The following is a 22,556-nucleotide window of genomic DNA, read 5'->3' as shown; positions in this document are numbered from 1 at the left end:
GGGTGCTAGAGTTGGAGGTGCCTAAAATTTAAGTTGGTAGTAAGTGTGCGAAGTACACCTCAGCATGCTAATTCTAGGGGGGTCTGGGGCATACCCCGGCATGCCCCCCAGGAAAATTTTGAAAATTAGGTATCATGACATTGAATTTGGGGGCATTTTTGGTGGATTTAGCTGTATCTATTTTAATACATACTTGACTGTTGTATTAGGGTGACTGCTCTATTGGGATGACTGCTCTATTAGAGTATCTCTATCGTGATTGCCCAGTTTCTGGAAACCTTGCAGGAGTTCACGTGATGACTATTGCGCAATACAGCTTTAAGTTGGGGGTGCTCACCACCCCCAGTAAAATAGTTGGGGGTGCTAGAGCACCCCCTCTTCCGCCGCCTATGCGAAGCATTGACTACCATTAACTGGAACGGCAGCTTGTGAAACATTTATTGAAGGTGTGTAATTTAAGTAGCAAAAATATGTGTGAAAAATTGGTTGGTTGGAAATTACTACTATTAGGTGCTAATTACATCATTTTCGTTGAGTCAATTTTTATCTAGCTTTATTTTCATGTAAAAAAATTAATGATAAAAATTTTCATGCAAAAATATTTTCGTGAATGACTGCCCTATTAGAGTAGTTCGATCTTGTAAATTTCGTGCAAGAAATTTTCGTACAATTGCAAGTTTATTTTGCATACGAAAATTGTGACCCGGTCTGACAAAATGGGGGTTATAGCCCATTAAATTTTGACCATAATTTCAAACTTATATACCTTTTCTGTGGACATGATAACTATTCACAAGTTTCATCACTTTATATGTAGAAATTTATGGAGATTTTACTGAAACTTACAGAATTGTTATAGCTTACACAGAAATGGAGATACACATTATTAAGCAAACACATGTATTTCCGGTTATAAGCCCATTTTGTCAGACTCAGTCACATAAATATTCTGCAACAACAAAAAAAAGCAAGTTACGATGTAATTATAATTAGCAAATTACGATGTAAATATAATTGTAAGAGTATAATATAATAAGTAAGCAGTTAAATATAATTAATTATGTAAGATCTAGCTAGAAATTGTATTTTTTTGTACTTTCCATGTGTTGAATTTCTTGTGTTTTGTATAATGTTTTTTGTTGCTCTGTTGTGTTTGTAATTAATTTGTTTTCTTACTGTATACTATTTGTAGGGGGGCACTGCTGAAAAACAGTTTTTCTAACTGATGCAGTCTCCAGTTAAATTATTCATTAAATCATTGGTGCATGAGTGCTAGAGTTGGTGTGGTCACATGCAGTATCACTTGGCAAAGCATTCCATTGATTATTCATGGACAGAAACTGAACTTGTACCTAGTTTTTTGATCATGTGCCCTGGGAGTGAAACATCTATTAAACACATATCTTTCCTCTATGACATTTTACACAAAATCATTACGCCTTTTACAATTTTAAGTCTTCCTGTACAAGGCAACATAATCCCAACATTCCCTTTGTATAGTTTCACTGCAGGCCACCATTAGTGCTTATCAGTAATCATGATCATTTTTGTCAATACTCCATAGCCATTTATTTGGAATTCTATACTACACTGTATATTGTCTCTCACCAATTGCAAGGTAGAGTCCTTTTGGAGGCTCTGAGAACTTATCTTTTTGGTTAATTTCTTGTTTCTGTTCCTTATTTTTAGTTATCTGTATAATGTAAACTATGTAGTTGTGTGTTATAGATTATGTAGTTGTGTTATGTATGTTGTTTGTACCTTGGGGAAGCACCCTTGTACAGGCTAAGCCTTTTGGTGTAATCCTGTCTTTTGAGACAAATAAAATATTGTATCTATTAAAGCAGACATTACGTATCTACATAGCAGCTCTCCTTTGAACAGACTCCAATTTATTGATATTAATGCTAGTGTGGGTCATAGGCCAGCGGGACCAAACAAAAGCTGCATACTCTAGAATTGGTCTCACGTATGTACAGTATCCATCCACACTGATTCTCCTCTGTAAGGCCACCCTTATTATATTCCTTGTTTCCCTTCAGCAAAAACTGATGTGGGAGGGCAGTGGCTATTGATTATTAATTGCCACAATTTGTTGTAAAGAAATTTTGTGATAAAAATTTTCATGTAAATATATTTTCATGATTTATGTGCGTGACTGCTCTATTAGAGTAGTTCAATCTTGTATAATAATTTTTGTGAAAGAAATATTATTTTTGTATGAATTTTGCATACGAAAATTATTTTAGTGAAAAAAAAAGAAGCTAATTATGGTATACAGTTAAGCTCTGTTATTTGAATATATGACCGAACTATTAGAGTATCTTGATTTTGAAAGGAGTAAAGACTGTGTATATATAATATTCATGCACCGTTTAGAACAAGAGTGGAGTTACCCTTTTCTGCTATGTTTATACATACCTTGACACTTGGTCACTCTGTGCCTCCTTCCATCATGAAATAGTGCATTCACGTGATCTATAATCAAATAATTAAAATTTGGTGTGACTACCCAAAAATTGATGCGGGCAGTGAAGGGAAACAAGGAATATAATAATGATAACCTAATGAAAGCTAGGGCTGTACCATATACAGTACTTATCATGTCAAAGAGATCATCAAGTCAAATTTGGCTGTTGATGTTAGTGAGAAATTTGAAGCTAGGGGAATTAGTTCTATACAGCTACTTACTTGTGTACACATTATAGTCACAATCAATTATTGCAATCACAATGCATACATACAATACAATCAGTCTTTATTCAGATACACTGCTAGTAGTGCTCCAGTAGTTACCCCACACACTGCACCAATAACTGTTGCCACACCATCATTGTTCATATGACCATTGATGACGTAATATCCTAATCCACCAGCTGTACATGTTAGTGCTGTCCATATCAGTCCATCAAACAGTTTGTAAATGTTGTGTTTATTGTCTGTAGTGTTGCTATCTTCTGGTGGTAGTAAGGGTACATCTGTAGCATCAGCTGGAGCAGGTGTTGTCTCTAATAAGTGAAGAAAGTACAACATATACAGTCGAGAATGAGACTGTAACAAAAAAGTTTCTACATACACCAAGTATGCACATATTTTTACAAGAAACACTAAATGTTTAGGGTACTAAACTATTATGCTTATTACTGTATCACAATTCTTTGATGCATTTGCCATGCATGTAGGGGAATTTCGGAAACATGTATACTATATGATTTTATTTCCTTAAAATACCGAGCAAAATTGGATGTACAAAATTATGAGGTCACCGAACAAAACATGAAAAAGCAGCCTAGCAGGTATTCTTATGGATTAGCAAAGGTTTAGAAATAGTTGTTAATGTATTTCAAGCTTTCTAGCAGGATATTGAGTGAGAAAACTCGCTAAGAGGGTGGTTCGCTCATACCCAACCCTGGTGCATACATTAGCATAACAACCTTTCCATTAAAGCTTCTGACCTGAAACTCCCAATACAACGTTGCTATGAATTGGATAACAACATCTCATGTTCAATCACGAAGTTGGGCTGTTTGTCTAGTAGAAACCTCACCTTCATGATCACCATTACAAACGTATATGCGGCATTGAAGTCGAGGTTTCTACTGAACAAGCAACCCAATTTTGTGACTGAGCACGAGATGTTGTTATCCAATTCACAGCAATGTTGTATTGGGAGTTTGAGGTCAGAAGCATTAACAGTAAGGTTGCTATGCAAATGTACGCACCAGGGTTTGGCATGACCAAAACCACTTGCATAGCGAGTTTTCTCACTAAATGTCCCACTAGAACATTTTCAAATACATTAACAACTAATTCTAAACCTTCATTAATACATAAGAATACCTGCTAAGGGTGGTGACCTCATAGTTTTGTACATACAATTTTGCTCGGTGTTTTAAAGAAATGAAAATCCTACAGTGCACACGTTTCCGAAATTCCCCTATACATTTACAGGTAGTAGCAGCCATTATAATTTCACAACAAACACAGCAATCCCATTCTCTATTACACTAGTATATTAAAAATTATTAACTTAAAAAAATAAAGTACGGATTTAAGTGATAAAAAGTAGTTAAACAAGAGATGAATGATGGTATTACAGCATAGCTCTTCAGGAAAATCCCTACTTTGGCATGTTATAACAAACATTTAGTTTAATGCCAAAGTAGGGATTTTCCCACCGAGCAATGCGGCAATCCATCATTCATCTCTTGTTTCACTACTTGAATAATTTTTGATATACTAGTTTGTTTGGTTTTTGTTATAGTATACAGTTACACACATATGACTGTTCTATTAGGGTGACTGCTGTATTAGAGTATCCCAAGTCACCCTTTTTTTACCCACCAGGGGTGTGTCACTATTTCATATTTTCAATATGCTTGCAATATGAATATTGAGGATTTCTAAATCTTTGCAACGACTAAGCGTAATGCGTTCACGTGCACGTCTATCACGTGAAATTTAAAATCCCGATAAACACTGTAACATGTCATGAGACAAGTGAAACACTGACACGAGTTTAAAATCTATCAACAAGCAACTTCAAAATCGTTGGTCCGGTCTACACTGTTGCATGAGTAGAAGGAAGGAAGTGACGTACTGGATCACATTTTCTACTTTGCACTTCAGACGTGTTGCAAAGATTTGGAAATCCTTGGTACGGCTAGGCCAATAATAGCGGCGTGTGTCATCGTTATCGAATAAAACAGTGTGTTACAGGGTGTGGTTTTGGTGCTCGATCATTATTCATCAACAAATATGCTGCTCAAGGAGAGTGTTGACAGGGAAAATTAACGCCTCAATATGATTTCATTGCATGAAGAAGAACGAAGATTGAAAACAAAAATGAAAGACAAGGCACAGTGGCACACACTCATCAGAACCCCAAAAGGCACATTTCCCTGATGAGTTTGTTACTGTGGCATAAATGGTGGCTGTGCACTGGTTCATTTGGGCTCCAGCCTTTCAACTATGGTCAGGCAGGCAGGCTGGCATGCAGATGAAAACTCGAGTTTTGGTGATTTTGTTTAAGTTTTATATCTGCCACCTGTAAGTATTTGATGTTAGATGGACTAATATTATTCCATATTGTACTTTGCATGGGAGGATCAAAGCGATGACGCGTATCGTATCATCCATACAGCACTTATTAGCAGCATAACTGTACTGTATGAGTCATACAGAACAGTTAATTGAGCAGTTAATGCAGCTAATTGAGCAAATACAGTACAGTTATGCACAGAATTTATTTAAGGAATGTTACGAAAACAACCCCACATGCGTGACACTGTAAATCACTAAAACCAGCCAAAACAATCCTACCACTTCGTTTTACAGCTAGAAATAGATTATATAAACTAGTTAAACACGGCCACTAAGACAGCACAATTGATCATGTGCATGGTATTGTAAATTGCTAAAATTAGCCAAACTAATCTTATTAGTTCATTCTATGACTAACACTTACTGATATCCTGATCACCAAAAATCACAGTGATTTGAGTACTAGAGAAAATGCTCCAAGCCAGACGAACAGGAAGTACAATATATCACTTAAAGCACCGCCTTGCTTCAAAAAATACAGCACTTGGGGGGTGTCTCGAGGCAAATACAGCACTCGGCTTTTCCCCGTGCTGTATTAGCCTCCCCTTGTGCTGTATTAGCCTCCCCTTGTGCTGTATTAGCCTCCCCTTGTGCTGTATTAGCCTCCCCTTGTGCTGTATTAGCCTCCCCTTGTGCTGTATTTTCTGTACACACATGTGGCAGTGCTTTAACTACAACGTAAAATTGATTTTCGTCACTTAGGATGTTTCTAGGATGATTTTTAAAAGTGGCATTTTAGGTGGTGTGCATCATTTCTGAGGGATCCCTACTTAAACAGTACTATCGTACTGTTTGATACACCTGTAATTTGTAATCAACCAAGATATGTTGGAGTATGGGAAGTGGGAAATTATAAAGGTTGACCGGATCTGTGAAAACCCGGCATTTTTCAAATTCCTGTTAAAAGTTTCAGCCTAGCTCATATGCCAATAACTTTGAGAGTTGCAGGCTTGCAGCCCTATAAAGTAACAAAAAGCACAAAAATTGATTTGTACAGTAAATATAGGGAAAATAAATTACAGGTGCTTACTAAAACGGTTGTAACTTACGAGCAGAATGACACACAGAGTTGAAATTTGCACCATTGTGTTAGGGCTATGTACTGGGTAAGCTTTTCCTTGCATCACCTATACATACAAAGGCAAAATTAGTACAGAAAAATTGATTGCTTAATATCGTTTTGGTGTGATGTAATTAAACACCCGTAACTTGTGTCCACTGCAATGACACAAAGATTTTCAAGTTCCTCTTGAGTAGGCGAATAAGATGATATCAGCATTTTATTGTTAGTTCCTTTCAAAGAATTTATGTAATATGTAAGTATTTTGCTCATTATATTCAATGCCATATACTGTAAATTTAGGCTTGCACGGCTGTGTCGGGTTTTCGTAGATCCGGCCACAAATTCACAATTTCAATATAATCATATTACGTTAAAGTATGGTCATGAAGTTAAAAACGAGATAGCCTGAAGCCAAGTGCATCATTACCACATTTCTAAATTAATAGTTTATAGTTGTACAATTTGCTATTACATTTAAGTTATAGCAAAACTATGATAATGACATTTGGCTGTGACTGCTTTATTAGAATATTTCAATTTCCTTGAACTACAAAATAATAGACTAAGGGGAGCAATTGCCGTAATCTTGTTGTTTTTTTACTGGCAAACCTGCAGTTGATTGCAGCTATTTATTAAGAGGAGTGTTGGCCTCTGGGATCTGATTGTGCAAGGATGTGGCAGCAATCAAGGTGGTGTTGATGTCACTATGCGATTGTTCAAAAGCTAAGCACAGCTACTCCCACTTAGAGTAGCTTAAGTGCCTCAAATATTTTTGTGGCATCTAAGCTACTCTAAGAGGGAGTAGCTTACTCTTTAGAGGAATGCTTTGAAATGAAAATTGAAGCCTTGTAGGGTTTCCTTGCATGAAGAAGATGACCACCATGATCAAAGATAAAAAGGCAAGGTGCAAAGGCGGTGACTCGTTGAACCACATGTCAGATATGAATTAAGCACTGTGACATAAAAATTAATGGTGGCTGTACAATGTGGTGTTTAGCCTCTACCCTATAATGATAGTAATCAGTGAGGCGGGCTGGCAGGCAGACCAAAGATCTGGGCTTAACGATTTTAAAAAAAAAACACAACAATATTTATTTGGATTTCTGTAGGGGAGAAACCTACTAGACAGTACTGACACACTGTTTGAAAGCTATGCAATTACAGTGAAACCTGTCTATGGTAGTCACCCTCTGGCCAAAATTCATTGCCTAAATTTGTAGGTGACTACCTTAGATAAGTGAATTAGTGCACAAATTTTTGAAGCTGAAGACTAGGGGAAGAGTAGCCTTTCTATACAGGTGGATGCAGGTTCTATTGCATTAAACTGATAAAGGGCTGAGCCGCAAAGTAGCAATAGCTACTTGTAATTATATGAGTAGAATATCAATAATATTATGCATTGCTTCTTATTTAATTGTCAACAGTTGGTTATAAGCACACAAATGTATTTAAAAATGTCATACAAGTGCAAAAGCATACTGTATGCAAGAGCTGAGCTTTATAAGGTATCCCACGGCTGCTACAACTATTACATCCGCTCTGCTGTGCAATCTCTGCTGGGTCTGAATTTTTTAAGGTGGAAGCTTGATCCTTACTGTATCTCTTGGCATTTTACTAAAATCCCAGAAATTTCATCTGCTGACTTTAGGGGTGGTTTGGGGGTAATTAATTGACTGTGAAACCAAGTACACACTGTACCTTGAACAAGCATGTTGTTAACTGGGTTTGGAGAACTGCCTCCTCCTTTGAACTGGACATTACCCGTGGGGCTGATGGGTAGGCAAAAATATTAGTACGCATGTGTTCCACAGGAAGCATTATAGCATTGACTGTTCAGAGGGATAAATAGGAATTGCAATGTAGGCATCCTTGAGGTCTGCAATCTCCTCTTTGCAGGAGACGTTGGACAAGGTGCATCTTGAAATGTTCCCAAATCACTCTAAGCAATTCAGTGCCTTGAGATACATTATTCATCTTTGTGACCCATCCTTCTTTGGAACTAGGAAAAAAACTGCGGAGGTTGGGGAGTGACCGCTAGTTCTACTGCTCCCTTCTCTAAGACATGAACAGAAAATCCTTTGCTGGAACTGGCAGAGCCTGGGGTTGAGTCGGTGTTGATGTAAAGTCTGTCCTGTAGTCTTGAACTGTTAGTAATACCCAGGGATCGAGGATGATTAGTCATGCTACCATCACTGGTGGGTCTCTTTGTATCTGTGTCTGGACCCATTACTAGTTTAAAAGCAATTGCAAGTTGTGGAAATGTCTTCATGGCAGTATCAATAGGAAACATTGGAGACTGTGTAACTTACGTGTGGTAGGTTTTCTACCATGTTTTCTAGGCTTTTCTATTGATACTAGGCTTTTCCCTTTTCTAGGATTTTCTATTGTTTTCTAGGCCTTTTTCTACCATGTTTTCTAGGCTTTTCCTGGGTTGACATCAGTGAAGACCCTCCTGGGTTGTCTGCATCTGAGACCCTACAGGGGTCAGTACCATTTATACCGTTGCTTCATGCAACAATGCTTGGTTTCATGATGGACACTAACATGGCAATATTGGCCTATATATCAGTCTTCATTTCTTTCTGGTGTAATACTGTTACCCAAAAAAGTAGTACAAGGTATTTGTACACGTATATCAAATAAGAACGATGTCTTAACAAGGCAAAAAGTCAACTGTTGTAAAGAACATGTTTCCAGCTGCTGTCGACTGAGAAATAGCTTGATTGTGGTTTGTGGGATACCTTATATAGCTGGGCTCTTTACACTTGTATGTTTGCACTGTCAAAGGAATTTGTATGGTTATTACCAGCTGTTGACAGAATAAGAAGCAATGCACAATTGATATGTTCTACAGTGTACAATGTTCTACAGTGTACAATGTTCTACAGTGTACAATGCATAACTGAAATCATGATGACATCTACCAGATCAGTGCTACCACTTATAGGGTGCAGCCATATTAAGGGTGTATATATGCGTGTGTAATACTTATAATGGCACTGTGCATGTGTCTAGCAGTTCTTCTGTCTATGTATGTACTATACAACAAGCACAATTCCTTGAGTATTCTTATGGTGCAGCTTCACATGTATGGTACACAGATATACATTACCATGGATTGGAGAAGCTGGAGGTGATGGGTTACCATCATCATCATCATTATCATCAACAGGTGGATGTACAGGTCTAACAGGTTGCTCAGGTCTAACAGGTTGCTCAGGTTCAACTGGTTTAATAGGTTCAACAGGTTTTTCATCTTCAACTGGTTGTACAGGTTCATCTAGATGTTACATAATAAAGCAGTGACTATAGCACCACATCACTTACTGTCTTCTAAAGGAGGAACATCATGATGATCATGAGGTGGTGGACAGGGTCTGTGACCAGTAGGCGGTGGTGATGATGGTACTACATGAATATTATACGCACTTCATAATACATGTCAGTGTAAATGTGTATAATTCTACTACAAACTGTACACACAAAGCAACACATTCTTTACAGATATGCTACTAACGTTATCAGCTAAGAACATGAGATGGAAAATTGAAGGAATAACATAATGAGAAAGTATTAAATGACTAATTTGTTATCATTTTTTGAGATTTTAATTTATCCTCACAGTAGCTGGCAAAGCCATTCTTCCTTACTGGATAAGAGAAATAAAGCGAAGGGCCTCTTTACTCTGCATAAATTGTAACAAAAACTTTGGAAAATCATTAGATGCTTGCAGATAAAATTATAGATTGGAAGACACAAGATTTTGAAGATGTCAAGGTAACGAATAACTTGGGAAGGCTAAAAGCTATCAGAATTTCCAACTGAGACACTTTTTAAGTCTATAATAAGCTGGCTACGGATAAACCCAGGTCACAACTGTATCTGCAACAATATTACACATGCGGCTGTGTGTTTTGGTGGGCATATCAGCAGAGCAAGTCAAATAGAGTCACCATGCAGTAGGGCTCTCAAGACCTCCTGGCATTGAAAGAAATACAGTACGTGTAGAAGACATCTGATCAACTATCCAAGAGAGCCCATGTCTCAAGCCTTATGGCCAGTAGTATTCGAAATTGCTAGAGCATTCACAGTGCTGACAAACGTGTCTAGAAATTTACCTGCAAAAAACAGCCAGTGGCATACAGTAGCTATGTACGTAGTATAGATGTTATCATGGTTATCATTCGTGACAAAAAGTTAACTACAGTGGGACCTCGTTTATCCGAACCCGCTGGGACCAAGCCCTGTTCATAACTTTGGAATATCCGTAACTTTGAATCATCCATTAGTGCATGCATAAATGCAATCACTTTTTCACTATATACCGTATTTCTATAAATTTAAGCTGCGAGAAATTTTCACGAGATAAATTTTCGTGTTAAAAAAATTTTACCAGTGTCCTCAAGCGACGAAAACTTTTTAACAATGAATTACGTAACTTTATTAATTCTATACGGCCATTTTTTGAGAACCAGAACGACAAGCAGCGAAGGTATCTCCGTTCCATGGAGGCTGCGCCCCAGATTTAAAAGTTGTCCGTCACAAATCAAGCAATGGACTGGAGTGGTAGAAGCTCATTCCATGCAACTTGCACGTTTGTACATATACACTTTATTTAATGTGTCCTGTAGTAGCTGTCTATCACGGAATGGCATCATTACCAATGTGCAGCGAAATAGACAAAGCGAGACGAGCCCCTCTCTCCTAGGATCAGGGAGAACTTTGTTTTTAAAAGACTGCAGCAAAGACATATGCTTGACACGCCAATGGCCAAGCCTCGATCCAGGTGGCCAGAAAGTAGTTTACCGAATTCATTCAACTTCTCGAATATTACGTTGGTAAAAATTTTTCGCGTAATTAATTTTCGTCAGATGCTACCTTCGACGAAATATTTTTAACGGTTTATAATTATAGAAATACTGTACCTGTTAAATGATGCTACTAATGGTCAACACTGCAATAAGAGCACTTAGCACTTCAATACAAGTAGGTTACCCCACTGTCTGCTAGGGTTTGGTTTGTGGTCACCACCAAACTATCAACAAATTAACCAATGATTACCACCAAACCATCATCAAACCATCTAATTACATGCCAATGTCTTTGAATGGCTTCCCTCAAGCTGGCAAGCCAATAACTGCCTTCGATTATTAGTCACGTGCAGTACTTCAGACCCGTTCGGTTAACCGAGTGTCCGGATGTTTGGGGTCTGGATAAACAAGATCCTACTGCAACTTGAATATGTGTATAAGTTTCTTAAAGTTTATCACAATAGTTCACACATACTCATTAACAGTAAAACTTACTTTGCTACATATACAAAATAAATTACAAATTTCATGCATGCACCATTAGCGTCATTGTTAAACCCACCATCCTTATTGAGACAGTGACCTAATTTAAGTTCATGAACAAACTGCATGTAATAGTTGGTAACAGGAACTTCAACAATGTGAACAGTTTGGTTTGCTAAGAAATGTAGTTATGGGCTCAAAAAATATCTCAGAAACAATCATTAACAGGGCCAGCTTTTTATGAACAATTTTCCGTAAAATCAGCTCATACAGATATTTCACCATTGTCCCTTGACTCCCTACCCCTGGGGGAAGCTCCATCATCATTGTCATCATCATTGTCATCATCATTGTCATCATCACTGTCATCATTATCCTGTGAGCCTGTAGTTATACAGCACTACAGTTACACAATATAAATATACATAAAGCCTACCATGTACAAATGTTCTCTCTATTTCATCAGCCAGTACACATAGTCCCACACTTGGTGCTCGTAATGCATTCACTAATTTAAACCAACTAGCTTCAGTGTCTTCTCTTAGCCAAATCTTGAACATTTCAGTACAAGAGTTCTCAACATTTCCAGGGTTATTGTGGTTTATAACATCAATCTTGTCAGCACTCAACAACTCTACTCCTAGATCATACCATTTCAGAGCAGCTTGAGGTCGAACGTGATTGTTGAGTTGTTGTAGTGTTGGTCTATTTGGGTCATCTGTGGGATTACATTGCAAGTGTAATTGTTATTAGCCTGATACGAATTCAGGTAGTTGGGCACATGCATATACTGTGTCTTCTTGATTAAAGGCTTAGTTAAAAATATGCATATGCCAAAAAAGACAACAAATGAAGAAGACACTAGACATTGTAACTAGTCATTTTATAATGTACCAAATTAGCTAACTGATTCTTGGCTGATTATTTACACTTCAATGAAATAAGATCGAGATACCCCAACAGAGCAGTCACTTACTCTAATACAACAGTCAGTAAATACTAATTCACTCTTACAAAATAATCACACACGTAGCTATTATGTGCACATCATTTCAATTATGACTGCTAATGAAGCACTCAAACCAGAAATGTGCACAAAAACTGTTTAATAGTTAGTCTATCATGTTTTTGTTTAGACAAAACTTCAAGAGTGATTTTTATTTTCATTTGCGTATGTTGTTGTTAGTGCTTTATGAATGGAGATGTCCCTCTCTTTCAACTTAATGGGTACACTATTCTGGGTAGCTTACGAAAGCTTGTTACGCTGCTTTTCAATCATCAAAAGCTTATAAAGCCCAATGGGAAGATATCCATGCACAGCCGGAAATGCTACATCAAACTGGCAAAAAAAAGAAACTATCTCAGAGCCAAAGTTCACCTGTACAGAAGTTTAAAAGTTTTTCATTTACTCATTATTTTCACATGCTGGTGGCTTGTACTGAATGGTCTTGCTCATGTGGTTGTGCATTGGCAAATATAGATAGGTACACACATAGTCCGCATGGCCAAACCACTTATTTCTCTTTGTCATTGGTTGGAAAACATTTCCAAATGTGAAATTGTCACTTCTGTGCATGCTACTGTGGATCACATTTATCACAACCAGAATCATAAAACTAGAGTGGGTATTCCAACCAGACCAGACTCTTTTATTCCTACTCAATGTCAAAGAGAAAAAAGTGGTATTGCCACATGAGACATTATTTCCAGGAAAGCATGCAGGTATGCCTATGTTGGCCAGCTGAGGATGTACACCTGAACTACTTCAGAGGAGGGATACACTGCCTCAATTGCTAGTTACTGCACTTCATTATATTGCTGCATGGAATTCCTTTTTTGAAGTGAGGTGTATTACAATGATTTAGTAAAAAAAAAAGAAGATTGTCAGAGCATTACCATTTACTGGAAGGGATGGATCAGGTATCTCATTGTCCTCTATAATTGGTTGTACAGGATCTACCAGTTGCTCATCAGCAGGTGGTAGATCTATAATAACAGTATAATCATCATAACTTCACAACTCATCACTTACTCTCATCTAATGAAGGAACTTCATGATGATCATCAGGTGATGGACGAGGTTCATCTCCTCTAGGTGGAGGCACTACAAGTGTAAGATCACATGGTAATAATTGTCCATATACTGTATAGTACTGCCACAACATAGAACAACTCTATATCATGTACAGTAGACCCTCGGTTATTCGACCCTCGTTTATCTGAAATTGGAAATGACTGTTCTATTAGAGTATTTTGAGCACATGTGTATGTTCTATTAGAGTATTTCAACAGAGCTCTATATAAATGTATGGGCTTCAGTTACCTGAACAATTCACTTATCTGAACACTTTTACCATTACCTGAGAACAAAGGGGTTCAGATAACTGAAGGTCTACTGTATCACCAAGGTTGATGTCACGATATGAACATATATTACGATATGTACATACACCTCATTGTAAGGTAAAATTTTTAAGGTGGATGTATACAACAAGCAAAAGCTACTCAGGTTTACCATGTTTACCAGCTACTCATGTTTACCATAGAAACCTTAAAACCTCACAGTTTACTTTAGACGTAGCTTGTGACCACCACTAAACCATCAACACATAACTTAATTAAATGCCAAATACCAAATGTCTGGTCTCCCCTACATCATTATACTAAGTGGCACTACTATTGGTGGTATAACTGACTGGCTTATCATATCACCACCTTGTTATATCAATACTATCGCTGTATCGATATATCGTGGCAGCACTAATCCAGTACTACATACGCTATGTGTACATTAAACACATTAAGCTACACTATATTTGTATGTAGTAGGAGTGTAGCCAGAATACAGTGGAACCTGTACTAAGCTGGTAACAACCTTCTTGCATGGCCTTAATAAAAAATGGTTGCTTTAAATTTATTCAGTGTATAAACTCAGTGGAGGTTGGTCACACCATCATCAAATATCTGGTGACCTCAAAGTAAAGCTCAACCAGTTCAACCCCAATACCTAAAAATCAATATATTGTACTTTGCGTGGGAGGATCAAAGCGATGCCGCGTATCGTATTCTCCATACAGTACTAATCAACTGCATAACTGTACTGTATGAGTCATACAGTACAGTTATGCAGCTAATTGGACAAATACAGTACAGCTATGTGCTTAATTGGGCAAATACAGCACACTTGAGCAAATACAGTACAGTTATGCGGAGAATGTATTTGTGGAATGGTACGTAAACAACACACTGTAAATCACTAAAACCAGCCTAATCCTATGAGTTTGTTCTACGGCTAGGAATAGATTTTATAAACACTTACTGATCGTCTGATCACGAAGCTTGTAAACACGACTCCACTAAGACAGCACGATTGATCACATGCGTGACATTGTAAATTGCTAAAACTAGCCAAACTAATCCTATTAGTTCGTTCTATGACTAGAAATAGATTATATGAACACTTACTGATATCCTTATCACCGAAAATCGCAGTGGTTTGAGTACTAGAGAAAATTGCTGAGCCAGACGCGACCAAGAAGTACAATATAACACTTAAAGCACCGCCTTAATTGTGTGTACGAAAAATACAGTTCTCGACACACCCCCACGTACTGTATTTTCCGTACATAATTGCGGCGGTGCTTTAACTCTAACATAAAGTATTCTAATGTGTGAATTGATATCGATAAATTACGGTTCCCAGAGTCCTTCTTAATTCAATTGCCTAACACTTTGTGTGGCTTTTGTAACCAAATGCATACTTTTCGTGAATGTGTACTAGCACTTCATAATAATGATGTTAATATTAGGTGCCATGTTTTATTGTGCAATCTCACAGAGTAGTACATTATAGGGCTGTGATACATGACCAATCTCTTCTGGTATAAACTAAGTCGGCTTTTTTAAAGAAGTGGCCTTTCTACACAGGTTCCACCCTAATAATAGACTGAGTTTACAAAGTACTAAGTAGTTGGCTTCAAAAACAGCACAGCTAACTACAACATGAAGTATCATTCCATGTGGCTATAAGGGACATACGTATGTATATTGTATATCAAATATAATTTGGTTCTACGTACTAAGTGAAGGGTGGAACTGGCCACTTTCAACAGTGTGAGTACATTTCTTATCAATATAGCTAGATACCATTGTGGGATGCTTTGTTGTTCCTTTTGTTGATGTTGGTAGTGTCTTGTTGAGGAGGGTGTCGTCTTGATGAATCACCTTAAATGTAAATTCACCATAATTATCTACATAAACATGATACGTACATACAGCATCACAACTGAACACAGTGGCATGCAAGGATATCAGAATCTACATAATGAGATAGGTTTCAGCTAGTTATTGTACTTTGGGTGAAAAGATCAAAGTGAAAAGTGTACTTTTATTTCCATATTGTACACCTGGCTGCACACTTCAAAGCTGGCAGGGTGCTGTATTTATTTCAACTGTGCTGTATTTGCCCAAGTGTGCTATATTTTCCCTTTGATCCAATACAGCACTGTTGAAACAGTAAACAAGTTGACCAAAGCATGACCAATGCTAGACACATTATCACATTCCTTTCACCAAACCACTGTAATGTTATGAAGCCATTCAACAATTATGATGTATCATAAACATAGAGATCAATGCCATGACCTAAATACAAGTGGGCGAATTAACCTGAAAGCCATTCTTATAGTGAATGCAGTTAGCGTAGGAACAGAGCACATGGTGTTATCAACACTACAAAATGACTCCTGTCCACGTTGTAAAGCCAGGTAAAACACGATAAGTTAATTCGCTTCCAGCTGCCTTCGTGGTATCGTTCCCAGCGCCACACCATGCATGGCTTCTATAAATGCATTCTCACCTGCTAAATACGATAGCAAGCCTCTCTACTAACAAAGTCACAGACTTACTCATGGGCATTAAGCCAGGCCTCAACCGAGCGGAAAGAAGCAGTTGGCCACTTACTGTAGCTCTCGGCAGCTCAAATCAATTAAAGCTACATAGCTAGCTAGCTTTATCACGCTGGTGCAGTATGAATAAATGCCTCGAGTGCAATGTACCGGCACACGGTCTCGAGCTTACACGGATAGGCACTTACCTCTTGCTACTTGGCGTCACCCCCATGTGCTCTTCGCAGCCACTACTTTAGTACAATAAACCAGTTAAAGCACCGCCTTGCTCGTGCAATATGGAAAAAACAGCACTTGGGCATAGTCTCGAACCTAATACAGCACTCGGCTTCGCCTCGTGCTCTATTAGTCTCTCGCCCACGCCCTCGTGCTATTTTTTCCATATTGCACTCACGGCGGTGCTTTAACTAGTATGTAAAATACAATTCAGTTAATGATCAAGTGAAGTTGGTCAAATGTTGAACTTCTAATACATAGATAAGTGTACATATTCACATTTAGTTATTTAAAATAACTATTTAAATTAAATTGGCAGCAAAAGTGTTTCATACAGTATGTACATATGTGTGTAACACTTTTCACACCTTAGATCAAAGGAGTTCCGATTGGGCTACATCTGGGCAGCGATTATATAGATGTTAAGGCCATTAATACTCAAGTGATTAGTATGGATGACTTGTATTTTGCCATGAAAACCACTGAGACGGAAAGCACTTTGTTATCCTTGCTATCCTACAAATTGAAAAACGTTGGGCTAAGGTGAGAACTAGTGCCACCAATCATTTCCGCGTGTTTCTGAATATGGACTTGTACTCCAATCATGAAGTTACCACTCAGCACAAAGTAACCACTCTACAAGCTTACTTATCTAGGCCTTTATTAAACTCTGCAATTATTCAATAAATGATTCAATAGCACTGATTAAAACATTTAAACTTGAGTAACCGAAATTCTCTGTGATATGTCTAAGATTTGTCTGTTCATCGTAACCAAATGTAACCAGAACATACCAGCTGCTGACCCATAATCAAAATTCTTATGCATTTGTATATAACATGGTCTCACCTGAAGACCCATCATCTCTACCTCTAGGTGATGCTCCATCATCATGATCTTGTGGACCTGTAATTACATTGTGTTTGACAGGATCTGTCCAGTAAATTTAACTACACATGCAAGCAACATACATACAGTATGTAGCTGAATATCTACATTCAAGCAAATCTATCCACTTCTTCACTTACTGCTGGGTGGTTTTTTAGGAGTCCCAAGGGACGATGGAGTAACTGACGGTTGAGGTGTAGTATCTTTATGGGATTTCTTAGAGGAAGGCTCTTCCTGTTGATCAGATGGAGTCTGGTCCAGTGAAGGATGACGTGCCTCAACCAGTTCACTACCACCATCATCATTGTCACATTCCTTATAGTCATCATCACTAGAACTTTCCAGTTCTGTGTCTTTTCTCTCAGGTTGGTCAGTTTTATCTGTTAAGCTTGTTTTATCCTGACCATTCTCATCATGTGGAGGATAACCCTCTGACTGTGTAAAGGTATCAGTAGTAGAATTTGTAACACTTTCTGAAGGTGGCTTTGGTCCTTTAGAATCATGGACATTAGTTGAAGGTGGCTGGGTTAAATCATAACGTTTCAGTAGTGGAGGCCCTGTTGAACAGAGTGAGATATATTGACTAAGTGTGTAACAAAATTGTTACTTTATGTACTGTACAAACATACATGTAGTACAATGAAATAAAATTGTGAAATACACACAGTATATGCATGGATTTGTTCTTAATCATTGCCTGTATTGCCTATCCAACAGATTTTGATTACATTAAAACTTGAGGGTGGCAGTATGTGGATACCTCGTAATTTAAATGCCTTAGCCTAACTAAGCATATATACATTAGTGAAAAACTGAAAAATCTGCATGACTGTCAGTCTGTTCATCTAACTGGTAAACTAATTGAACTTTCTGCTATATAATCATGTGTGTTTACAGGAGCACATCGAATTCTATATCCTATGGACAAGGGAGCATGTAACTCTCTGTAAACAGCGAAATTGAAACATGGCTGCCATGTACTATAATAAGTAACTTTTAAATACGATAATATGCAGAGGTGCATGCTCGAGTATGTCACATTTCTGCTACGACGAAGTGAAGCTATAGAAACTAAGTTCAATGGCATGATGGAGGAATAGTAGCACAGGCTTAGCAGGATAGTCTTTCTACAGTCGCTGATCATGCGAAATTACTCTGCTTGACTATTCCAAGCATTACCTTTGACTCCACAATCTTCTACTCCATCATCTTGTGTGAAGCAGCTTTGCTACCTTCACACAAAATGATGGAGTAGCAGCCCATTCAGTGTATCCCTGTTGCAAGTAAGAATGATTTAACCAATTATATACATAGTAACACTGGACGCCATGTTTGAATTTCACCCGTAGTATTGGTAGTGTACGAAGTTACATGCTACCTTGTCCATAGGATTTGATGAGCTCCTGGTGCTTATAAGGGACCAAATGCAGAGATAATTTTGAGCAAAAATCCTGTCAATATGTGCACACACATCAATTGCATAAGTTATCTGGGTATGCACTGTGGTCATATAAACTAGTCATATAATAGAACCTATCAAAGTTCCTGAACGAAACAGAAATACAGTACAAATGTGGTACAATGCAATGTATGTTATTAAATTGTAGAAAACTCTCATGTGCCTACATCACCAGTGATTACACACCTACACGGTCACACGTGTTACTTGTTATTCTTACATAGAATACCTGGTGGGATTTGTTGACCATTCTGCTGATTAGCTATCCCATCCTTCTCTGTTAATCCTGTAGATTTAAAAATCAATTTGTAAGCACACAACATACTGTTCAGTGCAATGAACAAAAGTTCATTAATTTATACAACGTGGAAGAGTGTCTAATTCAGAACACGTATACACTCGTACAATTCAGTTACAATACACCAACTGAGTTTACTACTATTCGAGTTAATCCAGTACTCTAGATTATACATACACACTACTATTTTTATGGCAAAATTATTCGACCATACAGGTCTGTACATAACATTTGAATGGTACACTTGACATTACCTCGTCTTGCATCAGTCTGCAGTGAACTTGTATCTTGTGGTAAATGATGAGGTTTTGGTGTATTCGTTACTATCACAAATTCTTGTGATGACTGTGTACCTGTTAACAGTGACCACAACAATACACTCTAATACAACACACAATGCTGATTGACATATTTTCACTACCTGGTGGTAACTGCTGGACATATTGGTTGGTTGTAAAGTGGTCTTGAGGTGGTTGCTGTACTGTCATAAGATTAGCTAGGAGGTGAAAAAGTTAAGTTGACAATAACTACATAAACACAGTTGATCCATCTCAGCTATTCAACCACCTTTGTAACAAGAGTTTGTCAGCCAAAGTGTTGGATAACTGAAGCCATTGATTAACAATTATAACTGCGTTCAATTAGTCCAATAGAGCACACACTAATAACAAAATAAACAGTCAACTTTCGGCATTCAAATAATCGAGGTTTTCAAATAACTGAGGCTTGGAATATGTGAAGCATACTACTTAAGTATTACAATTATCCACACATTATTATCACTGTTACAAACAATGATGTATGTATAAGTTATATATAAAAGTATTCATTCAATCAAAGCAGAAAAAAGTACAAAGAGTGTATGGATGGAATTGTCTTAGGCCATACAATAACTGAGTTGTACATGCTTACTGCAACTGTATACGTAATTATAAACCGGCACTGAAGTTGTATAATTATCACAGCAAAACCAAATTACATTGCTATAGTTACAGTTTAGTCACAATGCATGGTATTTACACACATGCATCCATCAAAATGTGCCTTGGCTTGTAGTGTGAGAATTACAGGTATGCACATCAAAAAGTATTAACAAATTTAACCCTTTAAGCCACACACAATCGGTATTAATAAAAGTGCAACTAAAATGACATTTCAGCTGTTTTAAACAAAGTGTTGTAACTTCTGTACCGTTACTTCTTTGGGCAAAGTATTGTTTGTGATGTAATAAGAAAAAAAAAACCAGTATGCCCAAGGTTTTAAAGGATAAGGCCAAAGTTCTAGGAAGGCAAATTATTACATATGTACAGTGTGTACGTACCTCATAGAACACTGTCCGTATTTGCTATGCTTTCTATTGTCCTACAAAAGTACTTCTTATAGTACCTTGTTCTATTACTGTATATAGTTTAACATGGTAAAATTCAATGAACTGACAACTCATTAGCCTTGTGCCCAGAAAACTTTTTCTGCTGTTTTGAAGTGGGGCCTTTAGTCACAAAACAGTTGCTAACTTCTTCACAGTGAATCCTATGAATTTCCCAATTCAACGACTAATCATGCTACGTATGTGAAACTTATACGTGAGTCGAGCAATTTTATACATGGCTACTGACAAAATGCATGTGAACGATCAGGAAATAGAGATGACAAGTGAGTGATTTTTGCTGCAATTTTGTCCTCACAAAAGTAACCTAATGAACAATTTTCACATGGTTTTGGTTAATAACATCTAAGTGGGCAGTTTAGAAGCCATTCTTTAAACACATGTTACCTATGCATTTCAGCGTCAGCCAATATGCTGTACATATATGCAGCTTTATGGGTTAAATATGCTACACAAACACAATTCTTACCAGCTGGGCCCACATCTGGTGGAGGGTTCTCTTGTTGACCACTGAGAGTAGCCACGAGGCTTCTCAATGATGTAAAGTCAGGATGATCAAGCAATTGGTCAATTGTAATGTTTTGTGGTATCCTACTGAAGGAAAGATGATAAGTAGTTTTTCCTGATAAGACTGGTGGTACCACATTTGATACAGTGGGGTCAATCAATGGTATGAAACTATTGGTGTATTGTTGAATAAGATTTCGTAAAGTCTGTCGATCAATGTAACCAGCGCACATGTTGATACGAGGGTTACCACCTGTCTCCTCTAGTAAGGCTATCATCCTTGGTGAACAGACCAACAAGATGCAATCCTTCTTAGCAGCACAGTAATGTATAGACAGTGATGTCCAATGGGACCAGTCCTGTATGTTCTCATTAACGTGATAGAGGTCAATATCACAGTCAACGCCAGCATGACGTAACACATCACTGAGCATCAACATTTGATCACCATTAGGATCATGATCCTCTTTAGCATACATGATGAAGGCTAAGGAGTACACATAATAATAACATGTGATACAGGGTGTAGTTAGAAAGAAGTTGTTATAGGTAAGGCACAATAATAGAGTGACTGCTCTATTAGAATTGCTGGGTTTACAGTCCATCATCCCTTTTAACCTAGGTGGCTGCCACAGCTTTCATCAATGGTAGCTAAGCCAAAATACTGTATACATGTTGTTTAAAAGATAAAAGCTTATAGTGTAAAAAATGCACCATTATACATCTCTATTAGAGTGGTGACTATTCTAATAGGGTAGTTGAATAATACTAAATTTTTTACTAATGTTCTTTGTGGATATTTATATACACAATTTCAGAGACATGGATTTTTCAGACCACCACTGGTCCCAAGGGGTTCGGATAACCAAGGTTCCACTGTATCAGGCCTTAAATTACCGGTCAGTCAACTGACAAAATCCGCAACAAATAGCATAACCCATAACGAGTTTTGAAATGTCCTTGCAAAACCAATAGTGGTACCATAAAGGCTGCTGTGTACATGTTTGTTTGTAGTGCTAACAATAACTGTCACTTGGTTGCTAGAGATACTACATTTTCCCAACCAAAGATTAACCAATGCCACCTCCCCTTAGTGTAATGTTGATATGTTACAGCTATGCAGGGTAGTTGGAAAAGGCAGATACGATCGATGTGGACATGGACGCGGACACAGACATTTTCAAAAAGCACTTTTACATTTTTATAACAGTTATTTTTCATACCTAACGTTGTTTTTACAGCAGTCTTCACTTCCAGACCCGGGCTTCAATCTTGTCAAAGCACTCCATTTATAAGCGCACGTGCAAAGGACTAGACCATGCAGCACTCCACAGAATGCCAAAGACCACATAGTGTTGTACACATGCTCTAAAGTCTAACACAGAGTTATATAATTGTAGAGATTAGCTTGTATGCCCCATTAGCAGGCCAAAT

General features: G+C 37.6%; 1 protein-coding gene across 6 annotated transcripts in view; it reads right to left on the bottom strand.

Annotated features, from left to right (window-relative positions):
* Positions 1-2,702: 2,702 nt before the first annotated feature.
* The window catches only part of LOC136252358 (uncharacterized), a 64,769-nt gene continuing 44,915 nt past the window's right edge, over positions 2,703-22,556 (bottom strand). For 5 of the 6 annotated variants that reach the window (XM_066044818.1, XM_066044797.1, XM_066044799.1 and 2 more), the window contains exons 8-21: positions 21,085-21,609; positions 19,650-19,724; positions 19,483-19,581; positions 19,160-19,216; positions 17,612-18,028; positions 17,433-17,489; positions 15,607-15,684; positions 13,493-13,564; positions 13,357-13,446; positions 11,897-12,178; positions 11,743-11,844; positions 9,494-9,574; positions 9,279-9,446; positions 2,703-3,008 (exon numbers count right to left, since the gene is read on the bottom strand). In XM_066044818.1, coding sequence (XP_065900890.1) covers positions 2,752-3,008; positions 9,279-9,446; positions 9,494-9,574; positions 11,743-11,844; positions 11,897-12,178; positions 13,357-13,446; positions 13,493-13,564; positions 15,607-15,684; positions 17,433-17,489; positions 17,612-18,028; positions 19,160-19,216; positions 19,483-19,581; positions 19,650-19,724; positions 21,085-21,609 — 2,360 coding nt within the window. In that variant the 3' untranslated portion in view covers positions 2,703-2,751. The remainder of the gene's footprint in view (positions 3,009-9,278; positions 9,447-9,493; positions 9,575-11,742; positions 11,845-11,896; positions 12,179-13,356; positions 13,447-13,492; positions 13,565-15,606; positions 15,685-17,432; positions 17,490-17,611; positions 18,029-19,159; positions 19,217-19,482; positions 19,582-19,649; positions 19,725-21,084; positions 21,610-22,556) is intronic. The other variant, XM_066044812.1, reaches the window with a different exon arrangement.

This window comes from Dysidea avara, chromosome 1 (assembly GCF_963678975.1).
Source record: "Dysidea avara chromosome 1, odDysAvar1.4, whole genome shotgun sequence".
NCBI lineage: Eukaryota > Metazoa > Porifera > Demospongiae > Dictyoceratida > Dysideidae > Dysidea > Dysidea avara.
This window is presented reverse-complemented; position numbering and strand designations above follow the sequence as displayed.